The 17,580-nt window shown below is 36.8% G+C and overlaps 1 protein-coding gene across 9 annotated transcripts in view; it reads left to right on the top strand.

Moving 5' to 3' along the window:
* COBLL1 (cordon-bleu WH2 repeat protein like 1) overlaps window positions 1-17,580 on the top strand; it is an 80,843-nt gene that overhangs the window by 40,891 nt on the left and 22,372 nt on the right. For 7 of the 9 annotated variants that reach the window (XM_066999739.1, XM_066999732.1, XM_066999733.1 and 4 more), the window contains exons 2-7: window positions 5,312-5,491; window positions 9,845-10,046; window positions 10,948-11,176; window positions 12,838-12,876; window positions 13,760-13,857; window positions 13,980-14,219. In XM_066999739.1, the coding sequence (XP_066855840.1) occupies window positions 5,312-5,491; window positions 9,845-10,046; window positions 10,948-11,176; window positions 12,838-12,876; window positions 13,760-13,857; window positions 13,980-14,219 (988 nt within the window). Of the gene's footprint in view, window positions 1-360; window positions 4,323-5,311; window positions 5,492-9,844; window positions 10,047-10,947; window positions 11,177-12,837; window positions 12,877-13,759; window positions 13,858-13,979; window positions 14,220-17,580 lie in introns of those variants that run through there. The other 2 variants (XM_066999742.1, XM_066999734.1) reach the window with 2 other exon arrangements.

A 17,580-nucleotide genomic window follows, 5' to 3' on the forward strand; every position in this document is an offset into this window, starting at 1 on the left:
GAGTTCCCAGGCTAAAGGAAAAATATGCCGCATGGGTATGTCAATGCTATCATTAGTATTCAGATTAAGAACAATATAAATGAAAATTGAGCTACTTCTTAGTAAAGGAAAGAGAAATATCATCCATAATTATACTGCAGATGAAAGTGACACTATTGTAATTTACTCCATTTTTCGTATCTTTGACTGTGTAATTATCAAATCCCAAATTGGGAACTCCATCTTGCAAACTAATTTGAAATGTGGATTACTGAATACCTATGTCTTATGAAATACCTTTTTTTTTTAAAAAGGAGGGTATGTATGCGTATGTCCTGAAATATATAGCTGTGATTTTTATAAAAGGTAAAGGCTTTTTTTAGTGACTTACCTTGATAACTTAAGTCATTTCATGGACTACAGCAAGAATCAGACAATGGTGCTGCAGTTGTTACCAAGTGTTTTCCTAGCATGTAGTGCTTGATCTTGAAGATGTGCAGCGGTGATGCTGTGAAACTATAATCCCCAAAGACAGAAGTGAATAAACAGCAGGAAAGATGGTGTTTTATCTGCTTATTATACAAGACAAATTTATTCTGTGAGTATTAAAGATGAGTACTGAACTGGGAAAATTGCAGAAGAAATTAGTGACTTAAATATTTTGTCTGTGTTGCTGATGTATCATTGTAAACGGAACATATTAACGTAGACCTGAACTCTTGTTTTCCTGTTCCTTTGTAGAGCAGATGATGTGCAAGGTGTTGCAGCTGTTTGCTACTGCTGCATAGCAGTGGCGCAGCATTATTGTAATAATCAAGAAAATGTTATAATAACTGCTTTGAGTGCAAAATCAAAAGCAAGAAAAGTTCTAGAAGAAGCTTTATTGCAGTGGCCTTTTTCCTCTCATAAGGTGATCTTAGCAGAGCTAGTTGCTTTTCTGACTTTGAGTGAAAAATTTAAAAAGTTCTGCTTTTGTAGTTTTGGCCTTTTGTAGTTTTGGCATATCATTTTTGTGAAGTTTGGTATCAAAAAAAATCTCTCTGTCCTTCATAGAAACACATGTTCTTAGTGATGCCAGAACAAACTTAAAGTTTGTTTAACAAACTTAAATCTGTCTGTTGTGCAGTAGAAAGTTTTTATTCTGTTACATCGAACGAACTTTTTCAGTACCTGAGAGCTGAGCAGTTGCACGTGAGGTCCCTTCTGACCTTTACTGTCTTACGTGATTGCCGTGGAAAACTTGAGAGATGGTCCTGATGAGGTTAGAGCCAAAATAATGTCCCTGAAAGGGCTATCAAGCTGTCTTTGTGCACTATCTCATGTAATTGTGTTCAAGGATGGAAGTTAAGTGCTGTAAATATTAATACTCTTTGAAAACAGGACTTGAAGAGAAGAGATGGTTGTTTATGCTGTAGCCTTTGGTTGTGTAGCAGATAATTTCCTCTTTCTCCAGTTTTTGGGGAAAGTGTTCATTATTGAGAGGACGTGCTGGCAATAACTGGAATAACCAGGTCACTGTAAGTTCAAGTATTTCTCATTATTATAATGTGCACTTTTCTAGTTGCTGATAGTTAAAAATACACTGCTTGTAGTTTTCTGACAGGGTGTTTTTTTTTTGAAACTGGCTTTCATTTTTTTTAAATATAACATCAAATAAATATGTGCTTTATTTATTTACTGTATCCAGATCTTTATTTTAAAAAGGGCTTCCACACATTCAGGTCATTGACACTATTGTTTTTTTGCAAGCAGGAAGTATGTTGAGATACAGCAACAAAACTTTGGTAAATAGAAGTGGGATGTGAAGCACGTAAAATGTTGACTTCATGGCCCTGCTTTTGATTTAAAAAGACACACTGCTTTTTCTTAACAAAATGATGAAATCTTCTATCTGCATTTTTGCTGAAAGAACTCTTTAACATCCCTGTGGCTGCCTTTTTCCAGGGCTAGGAAGAATCAGGAGACAAAGGTTTATTATTTTTTCTACTTTGTTTTGAGCAGTAGATTAGACAGATCTGACATTCGAGCTGTTGGAGATTAGCAGGTAGCTGGAATTGTTTAGCTGGTGAGAAACAGTGGGGAGGGTGGCCCTTTGGGGGGGGTCGGCAGGTTTGCTATGCCCGGTGCAGAGAGAAGTCCATCAGCTAGTGGGGCTGGTACCTGGGGAAACAGGGGAAGCAGCGAGCACCCGCCTTGTATGGGATGCTGCAGCACAATTTCCAGAGGAGTTTAATTGACCTGTGGCCTTATTTGGAGTCAATTTCTATTTTAACTCCCTTTCTGTATGTTGTAGCTAAATATGCCGTATGCTGATTCTTCCTGCAGCTTTCCTTTACTTCTGTAGTAGCCAAGAAAATAAAGAGTATGTTTTGGGTTGTTCTAACTCCTTCTGATGTTTACTTTGAAAATTAGATTAGAATAGGTCTGCTTAGCTCCTAGCACATCTGGAAGCCATCTGAAAATGAAAGTTACTGTGAATGAGGCCATTTACTGAGCACCTTTTTCTGACCTCTGACCTGTTAGTTTTATTTGATTGGAATTTATTCTCTTCATTATGGTTGTGTTTTGTCTTACTTAAAATTAAGGGTTTTCTTCTTTTCAGGAGAAAAAACTAGCTTAACCACTCACTCTCTTTTTATTAACAAAATCATTAAAAGAAAACCTAATTGCTCTCCCAGTACCTGGTAGAGGTGAAGAGGCAAGAGAGAACTGGGCTGCTGTTTGTTGATGGATCTTTATGATGGATAAGAGTTTGAAACGATGCCATAGAGTTGGAGTTACTTGGATAATGCTGGTTTTATGATTTTTGGCATTTGAATAAAACAGCGTGTGGAGGATGCCTCTGAGAGGAAGCAGCTGCAGCAGCTTCTTGCAGGCTTCAGAGTGCAAAAGAGGAGGGGAGGGATTGCAGGTTACAAGTGCTGCTGCAAGTTGACTCCTCCAGCCTGTTGCTTGTTGCTTTTGATTTACACCCACAGATATAATAACTTTCATGTTAATTCCTCTAACTGCCCAGTACCAGCTCTGGGACCATGGGGGTGCAGGGCTTCATCCACCACCCGTCAGGCAGCCTTTCTTCTGAGAAGGCAGACATACCGGATGCCAGCGAAGAAAAAAAAATCTGTAAGGCCAAATGTGGCTTGCTTGGGGTGAGAATGAGAGAGAGATGAGAGAACGGGTGAAAAATGAAGAAACAGAAAACTTGAGAATGGGAATACCTCTTGCTTAATAAGAGGTTGCCAAAAAGTCAGTATAATGTCTGTGGACATGTACTCGGAGGTTTTTCCTCCTCTGAGCGGGGCAGGAAATGCAAGCATAACTCACCATAAAGAAAGTGAAGGTCTCTTAGGGATGGGTGGGGTACGTATGCCACCCTTCATTGGGGTAAGGGGAGAGTCAGCCTCGCCAGGCTACCTAACCCCACGCGTGTGCATGCTGCTATGTGTAGTGTCATCTGGCCAGCTATCACACCCAAATTTTGTCTACTGTTTTTCCAGTTCTAGCTCTCTGCAGTGCAAGCTGGACACGGTAAATAAGGCTGTGTTTTACTGATGCAGACCACGCGTTTACTGATGTGTTCATTTTGCGTTAAGCACTCTCTGTAGTGATAGTGGAGTTCCAGCAATGAAATAGCATTTGTCTGCTTAATGGAAAACAGAGTCCGCTAGCATTTGCAGATAAATCATACTGTATTGTGTAGTCTTCAGGGATTAAATTCTGAGTTCAGTTGTGGTAAATATCTGAAGTCACCTAAAGATGTAAGGATGAATATGGAGGGCGAAAAGCAGTACTGCTTTGCTTTGGGTATGGATTTTTATTTTATTTCTTACTACTAATGTGTTAGTGATTTTTATATTTATATAATTTTTTAAAGTTGTATTGGTATTGATGTTCTTTTTCGTAGTTATACGGAAGCTAAACTCATACAACAAAACAAACAAAAAAACCTAAGTGGGGGAGGAGTAAAAAGCAGTTTGATTCATACCCTTTGCAACACTCACATAACCCAGAAACAGCGCAGGCATGTTGCTGTAGAGACCAACGTTAAATGTGCAGCTCACACCACGTGTCTCAAATTGTATGCGGAGATAGGTGTACACCAAAACTAATTTGGAACATGAGCAGAGAGGAGGCGTAGATGTTGATGATGAATCTTTGTTCGGTGTGTTTGGATGTCTGGGAGTACTCCTGAGGAGCCTGGAGAGGCTGTGAATAGTTAATTATTCAGCTCGGGGTTCTGAAGTTCAAAACTCCAAGTTCTTTCAGAAACAGCTCAGTCATGTGAAGTTTCATTACACAGTCGTCTGTTGCAATGCTGTTCAGGACCTTGTTTGTTCTTTGTTGTAAGTAACTTTAAACTTCATTTTGCCAAGGAAAATGTATGTTTCTAACTGTTGTATTCTTTGGGTTAATTCTGTAGGATAACTCCAGAAGTTAATGTATTTGGTTGTTTTTAAAGTCAACAAACTTTGGTACAACTCCAAGGATCTAAATTGCAAGCATATTTTTGGAAACTTGGTATATCATGTTTTTAAATATCCGTATAAAATACATATATATATATGATATACATGTGTATTTTAGCTTTTAGTGTGTGTGACTTCATTCTAGTCTTTAAAAAAAATGTTTATAAGAAATGAAAAAGTTCTCATGGGGTAATGCATGTTCCACGGTATTGGATATTTTTTTCATCTAATGGTGAAATTCTTAATTTAGTATCTTTTCCTTGCGATTATATACATGAAATGTAAAAACTGATTTGAATAGAAAGGTGTGTTGTAGAAATGAGTCTTGTGTTCAGAATTTGCTGTAACATAAACAGATTAAGAGATGCAGAGAGTGTTTCTTTTGGACCATTAGGATTTTTTTCAGGTTTGCAAAGGTTTGTGTGTGTGTGTGAAATAAGACGGAAAAGAGTAGTAAGAAAAAGATAGGAAATGGACAGAGGTGAGAGGAAAATGTGAAAGCATATTGTGACTGAAATGTCAAGAAATATTACAGCGCAGTAGGATTGGTAATACTGGTATTTTATTACTATATGGAAATATAGTAATAGACCTAGAGCTAGTAGGATTTGTTTAAAGGATTTTAATAATCAAAAGAAAAAATTGGGGAAATTAAGTGTGATTGTTCCTCTGTCTGTCTGTCCTATAGATTAGACACATAGCCAGTGCAATTTGGCTGCATACTGTTTAGTACAGTATTTTTGTTTATACTAATCCAGTAAGTCTGTTTGGAGAATGCTCAAAAAAAGTCTTGCCTTTGTATACTACAAAGGAGAGAAAAAGTCATTCAATTAACTTGACCCTTAATTTTTATACGTCTATTTCAGAAGAAAAGCTAAAGCACCTCCTCCTCCATCTGAACCCAAACCCACTGCTGTTAGTCCATTTGATGACACAGAATCAGCCAACCTCATCATGGAACAGAAAGAGAATGTAATCGATAAAGACATTGAACTGTCAGTGGTCCTGCCAGGAGATGTGATCAAATATACTACAGTTAACGGGAGGTATGTTACACAGAACGACACTTTGGTTTAATTTTTCTTTCTTACTCAAGTTTACTTTGACCTTCATCCACTTTTAAACCACTCAGTAAAATACACAAGTTGTGAATTCTTTCTAGTCACTGCATATCTCTAGGAAAAATACTGGTTTGTATGATACACTGAGTTTTCAGATACTGTGAAAGTATCTGTGTTAGACCTTAAAGATGAGTTCTGCTTCATTCTCAGCTACAAAGTCATGTGTTGAGCATTTGCTCAGTACTACTACCTATAGACTACCATGAGTCCTAAAAAAGGTATTGTCATTTCAGACAAAATCTATAATTCTTCTAAGAAAGCTTCTAGTTACAGCTGTGGAAATATATATAAAATCAAATATGTTTTGCTGAAGCTAGTTTTAATTTGAAATGCATACTTCAGTCTGCTAATTGGCATTATAGATTGTGCGTGTAACTCCCAAGTCTCCTTTAGTTCAGAAAGACTTAGAAATTGACTGGTGAGTTGAAATCATAAATCCTGGGACTTACAATAGTGTATTAATTATCACAGTGGGTTTACTAAGGAAGTACTATTCAAACACAGCAATGGATCAGAACAGTTAGGATGCCAGTTTGTGCAGACTGATTTTTTTGCACTGGGTAAAGTAAACATGTAGCTACACTCACCTGACATCTTAATGACAGAGAACGGATTTTGTAGCTCAAGTCCGTTTGCATGCTTTGTCATTTGCTAGAGTTGATGAAGTCATTTCCTAGATATCAAATACTAGCTTGTGGTGGATGATGCATTATTATTATTAATATTTTTCTTCCAGGCTACATCCGATTTTTCAGGATAAATTAAATCTGAGGTCATATTTCTTAAAACAAATGTTCTGAAATAATTGGTTACTACTATGATGCTTCATAAAGTGTTCTTGCTAGCATGTTTACAGCAAGGAATATTTCTGGCTGTCAGAATTGTGCCTTCCAACAGCTCTCTCCTTTTTTTCAGTCCTTTTGTCCATGCTTGTGAGTACCGTGTACCCTGTATCTTGCTTTACTCAGAACAAAGTGCCAGAAAGCAATGTTGCATATATCCTCACTCAGTCAAATTACGTTGTGTGTAATTACATTTTCTGTGTGAAATTTTTGAATCTTCTCATTGGTTTTAAATATAGCACAGGACTTAAGATTTTTCTGCAACCAAAGAAGAGAATCAAAAATAACTTGACAAACTTTCTTCTCTAGCAGCTTGATTGTTTTAAGTTTGTTTTCCCACAAGGAAGAAATGCAGTTCGAGAAAGATTTATCTAAATGCAGTAAATAGTTTCAATTATATGTGTCAGTAGATTTATTTAGTTTTCAACAGCCAGTATAATAATGGCATGTATTTTATTTGGAAATGGTGCATCAAATAATTTTTGCAGGGTAGCATGGCTTTACAGTTTCAGACACGTTTCAGACAGACCTTAGCTTTGCTGAATTTCCTTAGAGCCCTTTGAGTTTCCATTTGATCCGTTCTCGAGTATTTTCAGTAATTAGGGTATTCTTAACAAACTGTTGGTTTACTCTGTAGTTAGCCAGTGAATAGCCAGCTTTGTGGTGTTGCCCTACTTTTCAAAATCTATTGTACTTACATTTGTTGGTAACAAATTTAGGGGTTTTCCTGGTTGCTTTTTTGTTTGTTCTTCATCAAAACAAGTGCCTTTTTAGAGAACAGCTTTAATAAACACTTGCAAGGAAGGCCAGGGATCTTTAGATTTAAATAATCAGAGATTTATAGAAAACCAAACTGCCTGTGTGTAATTTTTTCTTATTATCTTTCACTCCTACCTAGTAATATTTGTGGTGGCTGCTAACAGTATTTTGTCTGTTCAGTTGTGTTTACCATCAGTCTCATGATGGGAAGACCTCATCTCTAACGTTTGATCATGTAAGAATGAAAACTTTCTAAATGTAGCAAAGTTTCGTCCCTCATTTTTGGAGCAGCATGTAGAAACTTGTTGCATTTTTTCCTTTAAAAGCTTGATCCAGTATTTTTTATAATTTGCTTTTTCTTAGCAAAAAAGTTTTACACGTGTTGGAGAACGTGATCTGGCATCTTCCAGTTGAGCAGGACATTTTTGGAAGTACCAATAGAAAGCAAATTTGCAGAGAACAGCTGTTTTCATGTACTAATTTGCATTTGCTGTTTGTGAACAGCTACGTTTCTCGTTTATCAGTCTGTCACTTTTTGTGACTCTGGTTAAGGTGAGGACTTGCGCTTGTCACTGGGGTGCATTTCCACAGGACAGCTTTCTGTGATCTTTGCTCGTGAATTCTTGTCCTGATCATCCTCAGCATTTATACCTTTCTCCTACAACCAAAGGCCAGAGGAAGGGCAGCTTTTAAGGCTATTTGGATTATAAAAAATACACCTGAAAAACGGTAACGGGTAACTTCTTGAATAGGCTGATAGCCAGAAAGGTCGCTACTAGAAGTACTGGCTACCGTCTTCTCTGGCTCCCTCTTCCCATGCTGTCCTGCCTCCAGTGAAATACAGAAACAGGATGATTTGCATTTACAGCTCCTTTTCCTTTCTTATTAGGGTGAGATGGATGCAGTTGCTTTATTATGGGTTAGAAGTAAGAGAAACAGAGTAGTTCTTCCTTCTAATCGGAGCAGTCTGACATATGAGAGAAGAACTGAAATAAATTCTCTCCTTTAGCAGTGTGTAAATGAAAGAACAGGTGTTTTTTGTTTTGTTTTTCCAGTGCTCAGTGTATTTCTCATGGTATTCCTCAGGGAATCTATCTCCTAGATGAGGGCATGGGAGTTTATTACATTCTTCTATACCTCTTCAGACTATTTGGTAGCTGTTTTTTGCACCTTTTAGAGCATCGTTTCTGCATGGTTTTTGGTTTTATTTTTCCTCCTGCTTTAGTCTCCTGAGGCAAGTGTTCTCTTCTGCCATTTAACCAGGCAGAAACTTACCCCAGGGGAAGAAAAAAAAGGTAACTGGAAGACCAGCATGTGCACCAGGGAGTCCAACCCAGCTGCTACAAATTAGGAGACAGTTTGTTTATGGGATGCACGGCCTGTTCTTTAAGAACAAGTGTAAATGGATTATGTTTGGGGGGGGGGAAGTATTCACAATAATTTCCAAGCTTCAGTCATTGCTAATTCTTTTTACAGATCTGTATCATATGAAAAGTCTGTTTTAACTTCCTACTTAATGTATAAATGTATTCACAATCTTTATATCATCTAGGATTCTGCTTAGCTTGACTCTTTGTAGATGCTATCTCCACGTTTTGTTATGCTACCAGAATGCTTCCATCTGTTATGCAATTTCATCTAGAATTTAAGATTTCTGATAAAGCCATACTAGCCAAACCCTGTATTAATTTTCACTTAGACACTTCAGTATTCTTTTCAACATAGCATTTGACTGCTTCACAGACTTTTAAATTATTTTTGTAATATCCTTGTGAAACACAGTAGGTGATAGGTTTCCGTGTTTGTAGCTGTAACTGAGAGATGTGGAGGATGTCAAAATGAAATGCTCTGCACAGATGATTGTCCAGTTCTTAAAAAAAAAAAAAAAGGAATGACCAGTTCCAGTGACGTGATAATTTTATAACCTGTTTAATTGCTGTAATACGCAAAGTTACTGTATTCTCCTTACCTTCAGTCTATGTAACGCTTCTATGATATTTCTGTTTAAATACAGCTTTAGGCTGAATATTCCCAGTTGCTTCTGGAATTTATTTACTATCTTAATATGTTGTTTTACATATTTTTCATTGTATTATGAGACAAAAGGACATACAGTTAGTGATCATATATGAAAAATTCAGTTTGACTTGCTTCATTTTGAAAAGGACATCTGTTGCATCACACAGAGCTTCTCAAGAAATGTCATTCAGCTACTGTACTGTGATTTAGTTTCTTCCCCTTCATCTGTGCTAAACATCTGGCTCTTGTTTGGTGATCCCTAAATCTATAAAGGGTGACTTCCTCAAACTTCATCTGCTTCCTCCAAATTGCTCATGCTCACTCAGAATTTCTGAAAATAAAGTTTCTTGTAACCTCAAAGTAGACACCAAAATTTCAAGCTTTGGAAGGAGACTGTTCTTAATGAATAGCAGGGCATTTGTCACCACTGATACAGTTCCCATTAAATATCAAATGAGGTGGCTAGACCACACCTCCCTAGTGGCCTCAGGAAACACATCACGCAAGCAAAAACATCCTGCTCTGTTCTAGCGCTTGGTATACTTTTGTGCTAGCTGGTTCATTTTCGGTGGTGGTGGTGGTGGTTTTTTAATGTTAAATGTTCAGTATCGTGCTTTGTTTTACAGCCTATTTAATTGCTATTATGGCTGTTTTACAGGAAGCCGATGATGGACTTGCTGATCTTTCTCTGTGCACAGTATCGGTTAAATCCCTCAAGTTATACCATAGAGTTGGTATCAGCAGAAAATAGCCAGATTAAATTCAAACCTAATACACCAGTGGGAATGCTTGAAGTGGAAAAGGTGATTGTAAAGCCAAAACAAATGGATAAGAAGAAACCTGTTCCAGTTATACCAGAGGTAAGAACTAAAATAATAATGTATTGACGTGTTATAATCACTGTTGTATTTAACGAGTTGGTAGCTCAGCCTTGTTTCACCTTTCCCTGTTGTATCTCATCCTCTTACCATGCACCCCTGTGAAAAGCTTGGCTGTATGTTCTAGATCACTTCTTAAGAGTAAAAATATATTCTAATTTGTTGCATCAAGCATCTTTGCTACCAAAAGAAAGAAACATTACAATATAATTTGAAATCCTATGCCTTAGTGTCCTGATGAATTCGGAAGGTGAAGTGTGGCTAAATATAGCCTTACGCAAATTGAAAATCAACTTGTGATATCTGTTTTGCTGTGTATGGTTTGTGCATATGTGCACTGTACTTTTTTGTTACTCTGCTCTTTTTCTTTTTAACATATACCCTTAAGAAGTTCGGGACTTTTAGAAATACTAAAGCAATTTCTGGGAGTTCCCTAAATCTTTCCTTCTTCCTTTGTGCACCTGCTGTATAAAAGAATGCCGTGTGTTTTTGTTGTTTTTTAATTTATCTAAAGCACTTAAACAAGGCCAGGGGAGCTCTTCAGCTGCCCTTTTACCTTTGTTCTACGCCCACACATAGATGCTCATTTGCTGTTTTCTCTAGCTACCTAAGGTAACCTAGTAGGGTATCCTAGTCCAAGTGTGTACCCTGCTGGACAGACAACTGACAGATGCTAAAGGAGGAGCAGGCTATTTCATGGGTCCTTTCCTTGGGTAGAAGGGAATTGCAAATGAATTCTTAGTTTCTCTTGTAATCTTGCTAAATGTATAACATTAAAGCTGGCCGTAATGGGAATTCCTGTGATTACTGTAAGGCTGTTATGAAAATGCCAGTGGTTTCAAAATTCGTGCAGGATATTTATTTGAAATTCTCTTCTCTTTAGCAAACAGTAAGGGTAGTGATAAACTACAAGAAGACACAGAAGACTGTAGTAAGAGTTAGTCCGCATTCACCCCTTCAAGAACTCATACCAATTATCTGTAGTAAATGTGAGTTTGATCCTTCACACACTGTGTTGCTGAAGAATTACCAGTCTCAAGAAGCCCTTGATGTGACAAAATCTCTTAATGACCTTGGACTAAGAGAATTATATGCCATGGATATCAGTCGAGGTAAGATAAGATAACTTCAGTAAATTGATTTAATAAAAAAGATAGCTACTCAGTATTTCAGTAAAGTATACTTTTTGCTTTGGTGTGAGTAGTTTTTTGGTGGTGGTGTTTTGTTTTTGTTTTTTAACATGTTAAGAAATTAATTTCAAGCAATTTGGTATGTATTTCACTGATCTTCCACAAAATTCAAACTTAGTGTAGCTGTAACTCTATTAAGAAATGTCATATAAAGGTTTTATTTTTTAACAAAGTATTGGGTAACAGCAAAGGTGGCTCAGTACAAAGCAACGTTTAAAAACAATCGCTTTCCTTCCCCTGCCCCTTCTCAATAAGACCAATAATTCTGTACTTCCTGTAGCTCATAGAAGCCGCATAGGATCATGATGAGCTGAGAAGAACAGAAACACCATAGATACACGGTTTTGCTTTAAAATTCTGAAATATTAGACTATTGTGATAGTGCTTTCCTGTGTAATATTTGTATTTGTTAATTTCATATATAGATTGAGAAGGAGTAATAATTATCTTTGTAACTATGGTCTAGCAGGGGCGCTGTTAGCTAACTTGCCTATATTTGTGCAGACATCTTATCATGGTTTTAACTTTAGCTGTAAGCCTATCTCTATAATGAAGGGCTTAATACACTGTGATTAAAAATTCTATACAATGTGTTTTGTTTAATTTCAAGCATTTTTCACAGGAAATTTTTGCCCCAGTATTGAATGTACTAATAACAGACTCATTCCTATTCTGGACCACTGTTCTATTTTTGTCCTTGGTTTTCTTTTCTGCTCTAACTGTGCCCCCGTAGATATGATAACCTTATCCTTTGGTTTCAAAAGTTCTCTCAACTACTTCACAAAGGGCAATTATCTTGAACAACCAGAGAATATCAGGTTTGGAAAATATGCTCTTTTCCCATGGAGAAAACAAAAATGAAATATTTTTTATCACTGAATTTTATTATTTTCTTTTTCTTGCCTAAACACGTTACTTGGACTACACGCAACCATAGTGAATTGTCTTGTTTATTATCTGGCTACTGCTGTCTTCCACTGACTGGCAGAGCTGCCTTTTGCACAGTGTGTGAACCATGTGTCATTTGAATCAAGTAACAGCCAAAAATCCGTAGAAGAGAATACAAGGGAATACACACCTTCTACAAGGCTATGCCCAACTAGGAAATCTAGATGTGCTACAGTTCATTCAATGCAAACTAGTTCAGCGTTTCCATTTTGTAGACAACTTCTAAGCTCTGAATTTTCAGCTTTCTTCATGAAAGTAAATAGTAAGATGTGCCATATAACAGACTTTAAATTTAAATTGTATTGTACTCAGATTATATTTTCATTATACATTCCTTTTCTATTTTCCAAGTTATGGACAATCCAAAATTTACAGAGCAAACTATTTTATATTCTAGTCTTCCTCTTTAGAAATGTAAATGGAACCTCTATCGGAGATTCCAGTCTGTGGTTGCATGTCTTCAGGCTCACTCTTATATGGTTTTTTAGCATTGGGTGGTAAAGATGCATATTTTTTTTTTTTTCTTCAATAATTTTTCCTAACCTTGAAGTTTCAGCTTGGCTTTCTGTGTTTGTAACTTCTAACAACATCCTTGATTCAGATTGAGACTTTGTCTTTTTTTTGTCTTTCTGTAGCCACATCACCAGTCGATTTAAACTTACCATCTTTGCAAGGTAGGCTTTACTGAAATCTGCAGTGAAACTGTAGCACATACATGATATTACCATCCTCTTATATTATAACATCTGCTTAACTGTGACAGGAGCAATTATCTCTGTCCTATCATAAATGCATATTAAGAAAAGTTAATACGCAAATGGATATACTTAGCTGTATATAAAGTATTTTTGTATGGTTTTACTTTGATTAATTAAATTTATAGTCATGCTTATATTGATCCTAGTCCCACAGTGGTCTTGCTGCTGCTTTCTGTTGGTTATTGCATTTGCATTCAATGAGATTTCTTTAAGAAAATTAAATCTAGTGAAAATTAGAGACACAACATCTATATTTACAAATTGTCTGCATGAGTTAACGCCATGCAAGGAGGATAACTTCTGCAAGATATGGTTATCTTTACCATGACTGCATGCCAGTTGTGCATGCAGCACCTACCAGGTCTTTCAGTGATGTTTCTCCATAGTCATACCATGTGCATGCTTGTACCTGACCTGCCCCACTTCACACTTTGCTATGTATTTAAGCTGTTGAATTGTGAACTGAAGAAGTCTCTTCAGACTGATGCTCTTTTCCCTCCTATGGCCTTTGTCATATGAACCATAACATATGACAAGTGGGATGGGTTGGGTTAAGTGCTGGGGGTATTAATAGCAGCTGAAACTCAGCTATTCTGAGCTCTGAGAAAGAGGGGATGAACACTGATGGTAGGAAACCTGTTCATTTTACAGCTTTTAGAAAAACTATTAATGTAAGTGATTTGTGGTGTGCTTTGTATATCCTTCCAGAAGGCTTATGACAGACAGTGGAAAAAGTAAGAATACGGGAGAAATAATCTGTGCAATAAATAACATCTAGAACTATTGTTTCCTATTTTAGATGCCTACCAAATGTCTGAAAACTCAGATGTTCTAAAAGAGAAAGAAAACAAAGGGTTTTTCAGCTTTTTTCAGCGAAGCAAGAAAAAAAGAGAACAAGTAAGATGTAACTTGATATAAGAAAATCTTCTGTGAACTTATTCACATTGAGCTGTCATTACTGTTGATTGTTTTCTGGAAAGTTTAAGTAACTTATTTTTGTCTTCCCCCTGAATCTCAAGGCTGCCAGTGCCCCAGCAACTCCATTAATGAGCAAGCCAAGGCCAACATTTATCACAAGATCCAACACTGTTAGCAAGCAGTATGACTCAAACACTTTGCCGTCTGAAATGCCAAAGAAGCGGAGAGCTCCTTTACCACCTATGCCAAATTCTCAGAGTGCCCCCCAGGAACTTGCACAAGCCCAAGCCAGACCAGCATCTGATACTGTGAAATCTAACAGCCTTGATAAGAATGAACAGGTTAGTTATATTTGCTTCACTTCTTTTAAAGCAAGAAGTTTTGAGAGAGTAACCTTGATAGCCTTGTTACTTTAGGCCTCAGAAGATATATGAATGGTAAATAAAAGCGCAGCGCTTGCTTTTAAAAAATTGTGTTTGAAAATAACTACAGAAATTGAAAGATGCATTTCTTCTAGTCTTTATGTCATGTATGCAATGTAGCTGCTGTATTTTGGAAATGGAAAACCAACTTCTTATGTAAGTTGTGAGGATCTGTTCGGTCTTTGGGATGAATAGCCTTTACATATTTAAATGTTGGAACATTGCCTTACTTCACTCTGTCTCATAATTGGTGTTTTAGTTTTACGTGTCACTTTTAATGTTTCAGTTGTATATGATAAAGAGTAGTTTGTTTATTACATTACTAGAAAAAGAGGAAATCCTGGAAAAGAATCCTAAGATTCTTGTGCTTCCAGCAAGTTAAAGTGAGGTTTTATTTTTAACGAAACAGGGATGTACTTGATTGAAGCTTTGAGGTGCTGGATACATATTTAAGTTACCCTTATACACAGTGCACTGCAGAAATTCTGCCAGCAGAATTTGGGAAAAGAGTCGATGCATTGTGCAAGGTAGTTCCAATATTGTCAACTGTGAATTCCAAATAAAGATCAAGGTTAAAATTGTCATTACAAATTGAAACTCTTTAAAAATTTCATATTTTGATTTGAATCCAGAATCTAAAGGTGGTCTTTAATAAATGAGGTTATTGGCATGCTAAAAAGATAAAAATGCAGAACTAAATGAAATTCCATGCTGAGGGATTAATTTTGTGTTAGATTTAGAGACGAGAAATTTCAAACTCTGACTGCCTATATCTTTATATGTTGATTTGCTCTTTCATCGATGCACAGAACCACAAGAGAGCACTGTTTAACAGAAGTTCTGAATTTGTATATTGTGTCCTGCTGAAAAGCTTTATTATTAGGAGACAAAGGTTTCTTTCTGTATTTTAATAAAAGGAAGTTTGGAGAAAAAAAATCATGATTCTTTTTTTTACCTCATCATGTTTGTCTTTTAATTGAATTCAAATTTTTTGAAAATAATTTATTAATGTCAACATACTTTAAATGATTAATATCCTATTATGTCTAACAGTAATGTATGACTGCTGGGCTAGGATCTGTCACTCAACAAAATTGCTTAGTTTTATTATTTTATACTGACATTTCTTATTCATCTAAAGTGATTTGACTGAGGTTGAATAGCTCTTGAAAAAAAGACAGAAGTCCACATAGAAAATATACACAAAAATTTAACTTTAATCAATTTTATACTACTATTTTTTATAACTTTTGAAGCTTTTGGCATGTGGCTTTTTGCTTTTTTCTTTTGAGATTATTCCTGTTTAATTCTGATTTGATTGCACAGTAGTTTATCAGATAATGCAGAGCTTGGGACCTAAATGTGAGTTAGTATTTGCTGCGCACTTTGAATTGTATTAATTCGTGTAAAATATTTTGTCTTTTTAATATCTGTTTTCCATTAAATATCATCTAGCGAATTGATTTGGACTGCAATAGTACATATTGTTTAACTTGATCAGGGAGCACTTAGGAAGTATCCAGTGGGAGACTTCCTTGGAGGACAAAGCTGCTCTGGAGGAGTGCTGAGAGATTTTCAGAGACAGCCTCCCTGCAGCACAAAAGTGGTCCATTCTCCTGCGTGGGAAAAGGAGTAGGCATAAAAATAAACCATCCTGGTTAAACAGAGCTGCTGATAGAGCTCAAGTGCAAAAATGTGAGGGGTGGAAAGGGGGCAGAACAATTCCTAAAGGGCAATGCAGAAAAGCTTATTGGACATACCTAGATGTAGACAGGAATGTAAAGGCAAGCCTGGAGCTTGGAGTGACAGGAGCTTTCAAGAATAACATGAAGGCTTGTATGTTAGTAGCAAGCACAAGTACAAGGTCGAGGGACAGGATCGCTTACCTCCACTTCGACTCAGTTGCCAGCAACGTTGTTTGTATTTTTTTTAACAAATCGGTAAGGTATGGATTAGACAGAAGAAACTCAAGATGGGATGAAAACCTACTAAACACCCCAAATGGTTAATGGTTCAGCCAGACTGGTGGTGTAGTGTGGCTCCTGAGGAGCTCATAGTATGTCTAATACTGTTAAATATCATTATAAACAACCCAGGTAATGCAGTTGAATGCACCCTCAACAAACTTGCAGTTGACACCAAACTGGGAGGAGAGAGGTAAGTATGCCAGAAGAACCACCATTCAGGGAGATCACAACCATCTGGAATTAAGGCTCAGATAGGATCTAATCGCACTCTTCTGATGCTCAGAAGATATTATAGGGAATGTAGAGGTATTCTCTTGCTTGGATGAGGGCCTACAGGCATTAGTTGCTTCAGAGGAAGTTCCATTCAGGTATAAGAAGAAAATTCTCCATTGTGAAAACAATTTATTGTTGGAATAGGTTTTTCAGAGAAGTGATAGAAGGTCCCTTACTGGAAATAATGAAGACATGCCTTGGCAGGCTCCTGCAATAATCTAATCTAAGACCCTGCTTTCAACAGAGGGTTGGACTGAATGATGTCCAGAGGTCCTATCCCACCTAGACTTTTCTGTTTCACATGGGTGAATGAGTGTCTTGGTTTTTCAAAACCATGTGTGCATAATTGGGAGAACAGAAAAAATGTGATAGGCCTACCTGACTAACATAAACCCACCAAAAGATAGTTGTTTGGCTGTGAGATTGAGCGCTGTCTGAGTAATGTTGGCAAGGGGAAGGTTTGGAAGCTTGTTTCTCAGAGCTTCCACTGAAGTCTCTAAAACAAACAAAAAGGAACGTCTAGTTTCTGGTTTCATTTAACTGTAAAATAAAGGATAGTTCCCTTAAAAACATAAAGTGTTAGGTGAGGGACAATGTAAAATTGTTTTATTTAAGTAAAATGTCATCTGTAGGATTTGCAGCTTTATAAATGAGTTTGGGCACTATTTAACTGCATGGTAAGAATTAGTCTTTAGTCCATGAATTTATATCCTGAATACAGAATTTGAAATGAGACATGTAAGCTTTGGAGAATAAAGTCAGTCTTGATAGTTGCACAGTATTTTTCAGCTGTAGCATGTGCATCAATAGTTTCTCAAGCCTAAGTGACCAAATAATACCATTTTAGTCCAATTAATTTCTCAGTAATGCAGAAAGTACAATGGTCACACTAGACTACGATTATTTGACTGTAAATAATATAGAAATTTGCTCTTGTGTTCCCCACTGTTGAAAATGTGCATCCAGCTGCTGTAATTTAAAGTGGTTCAGGTTGCTCTTTAGACTGACTGGTGTGTTTGCTAGGCTCTTTAGTGTGTCTG

Source organism: Anser cygnoides, chromosome 6, assembly GCF_040182565.1.
Source record: "Anser cygnoides isolate HZ-2024a breed goose chromosome 6, Taihu_goose_T2T_genome, whole genome shotgun sequence".
NCBI classification, from domain to species: domain Eukaryota; kingdom Metazoa; phylum Chordata; class Aves; order Anseriformes; family Anatidae; genus Anser; species Anser cygnoides.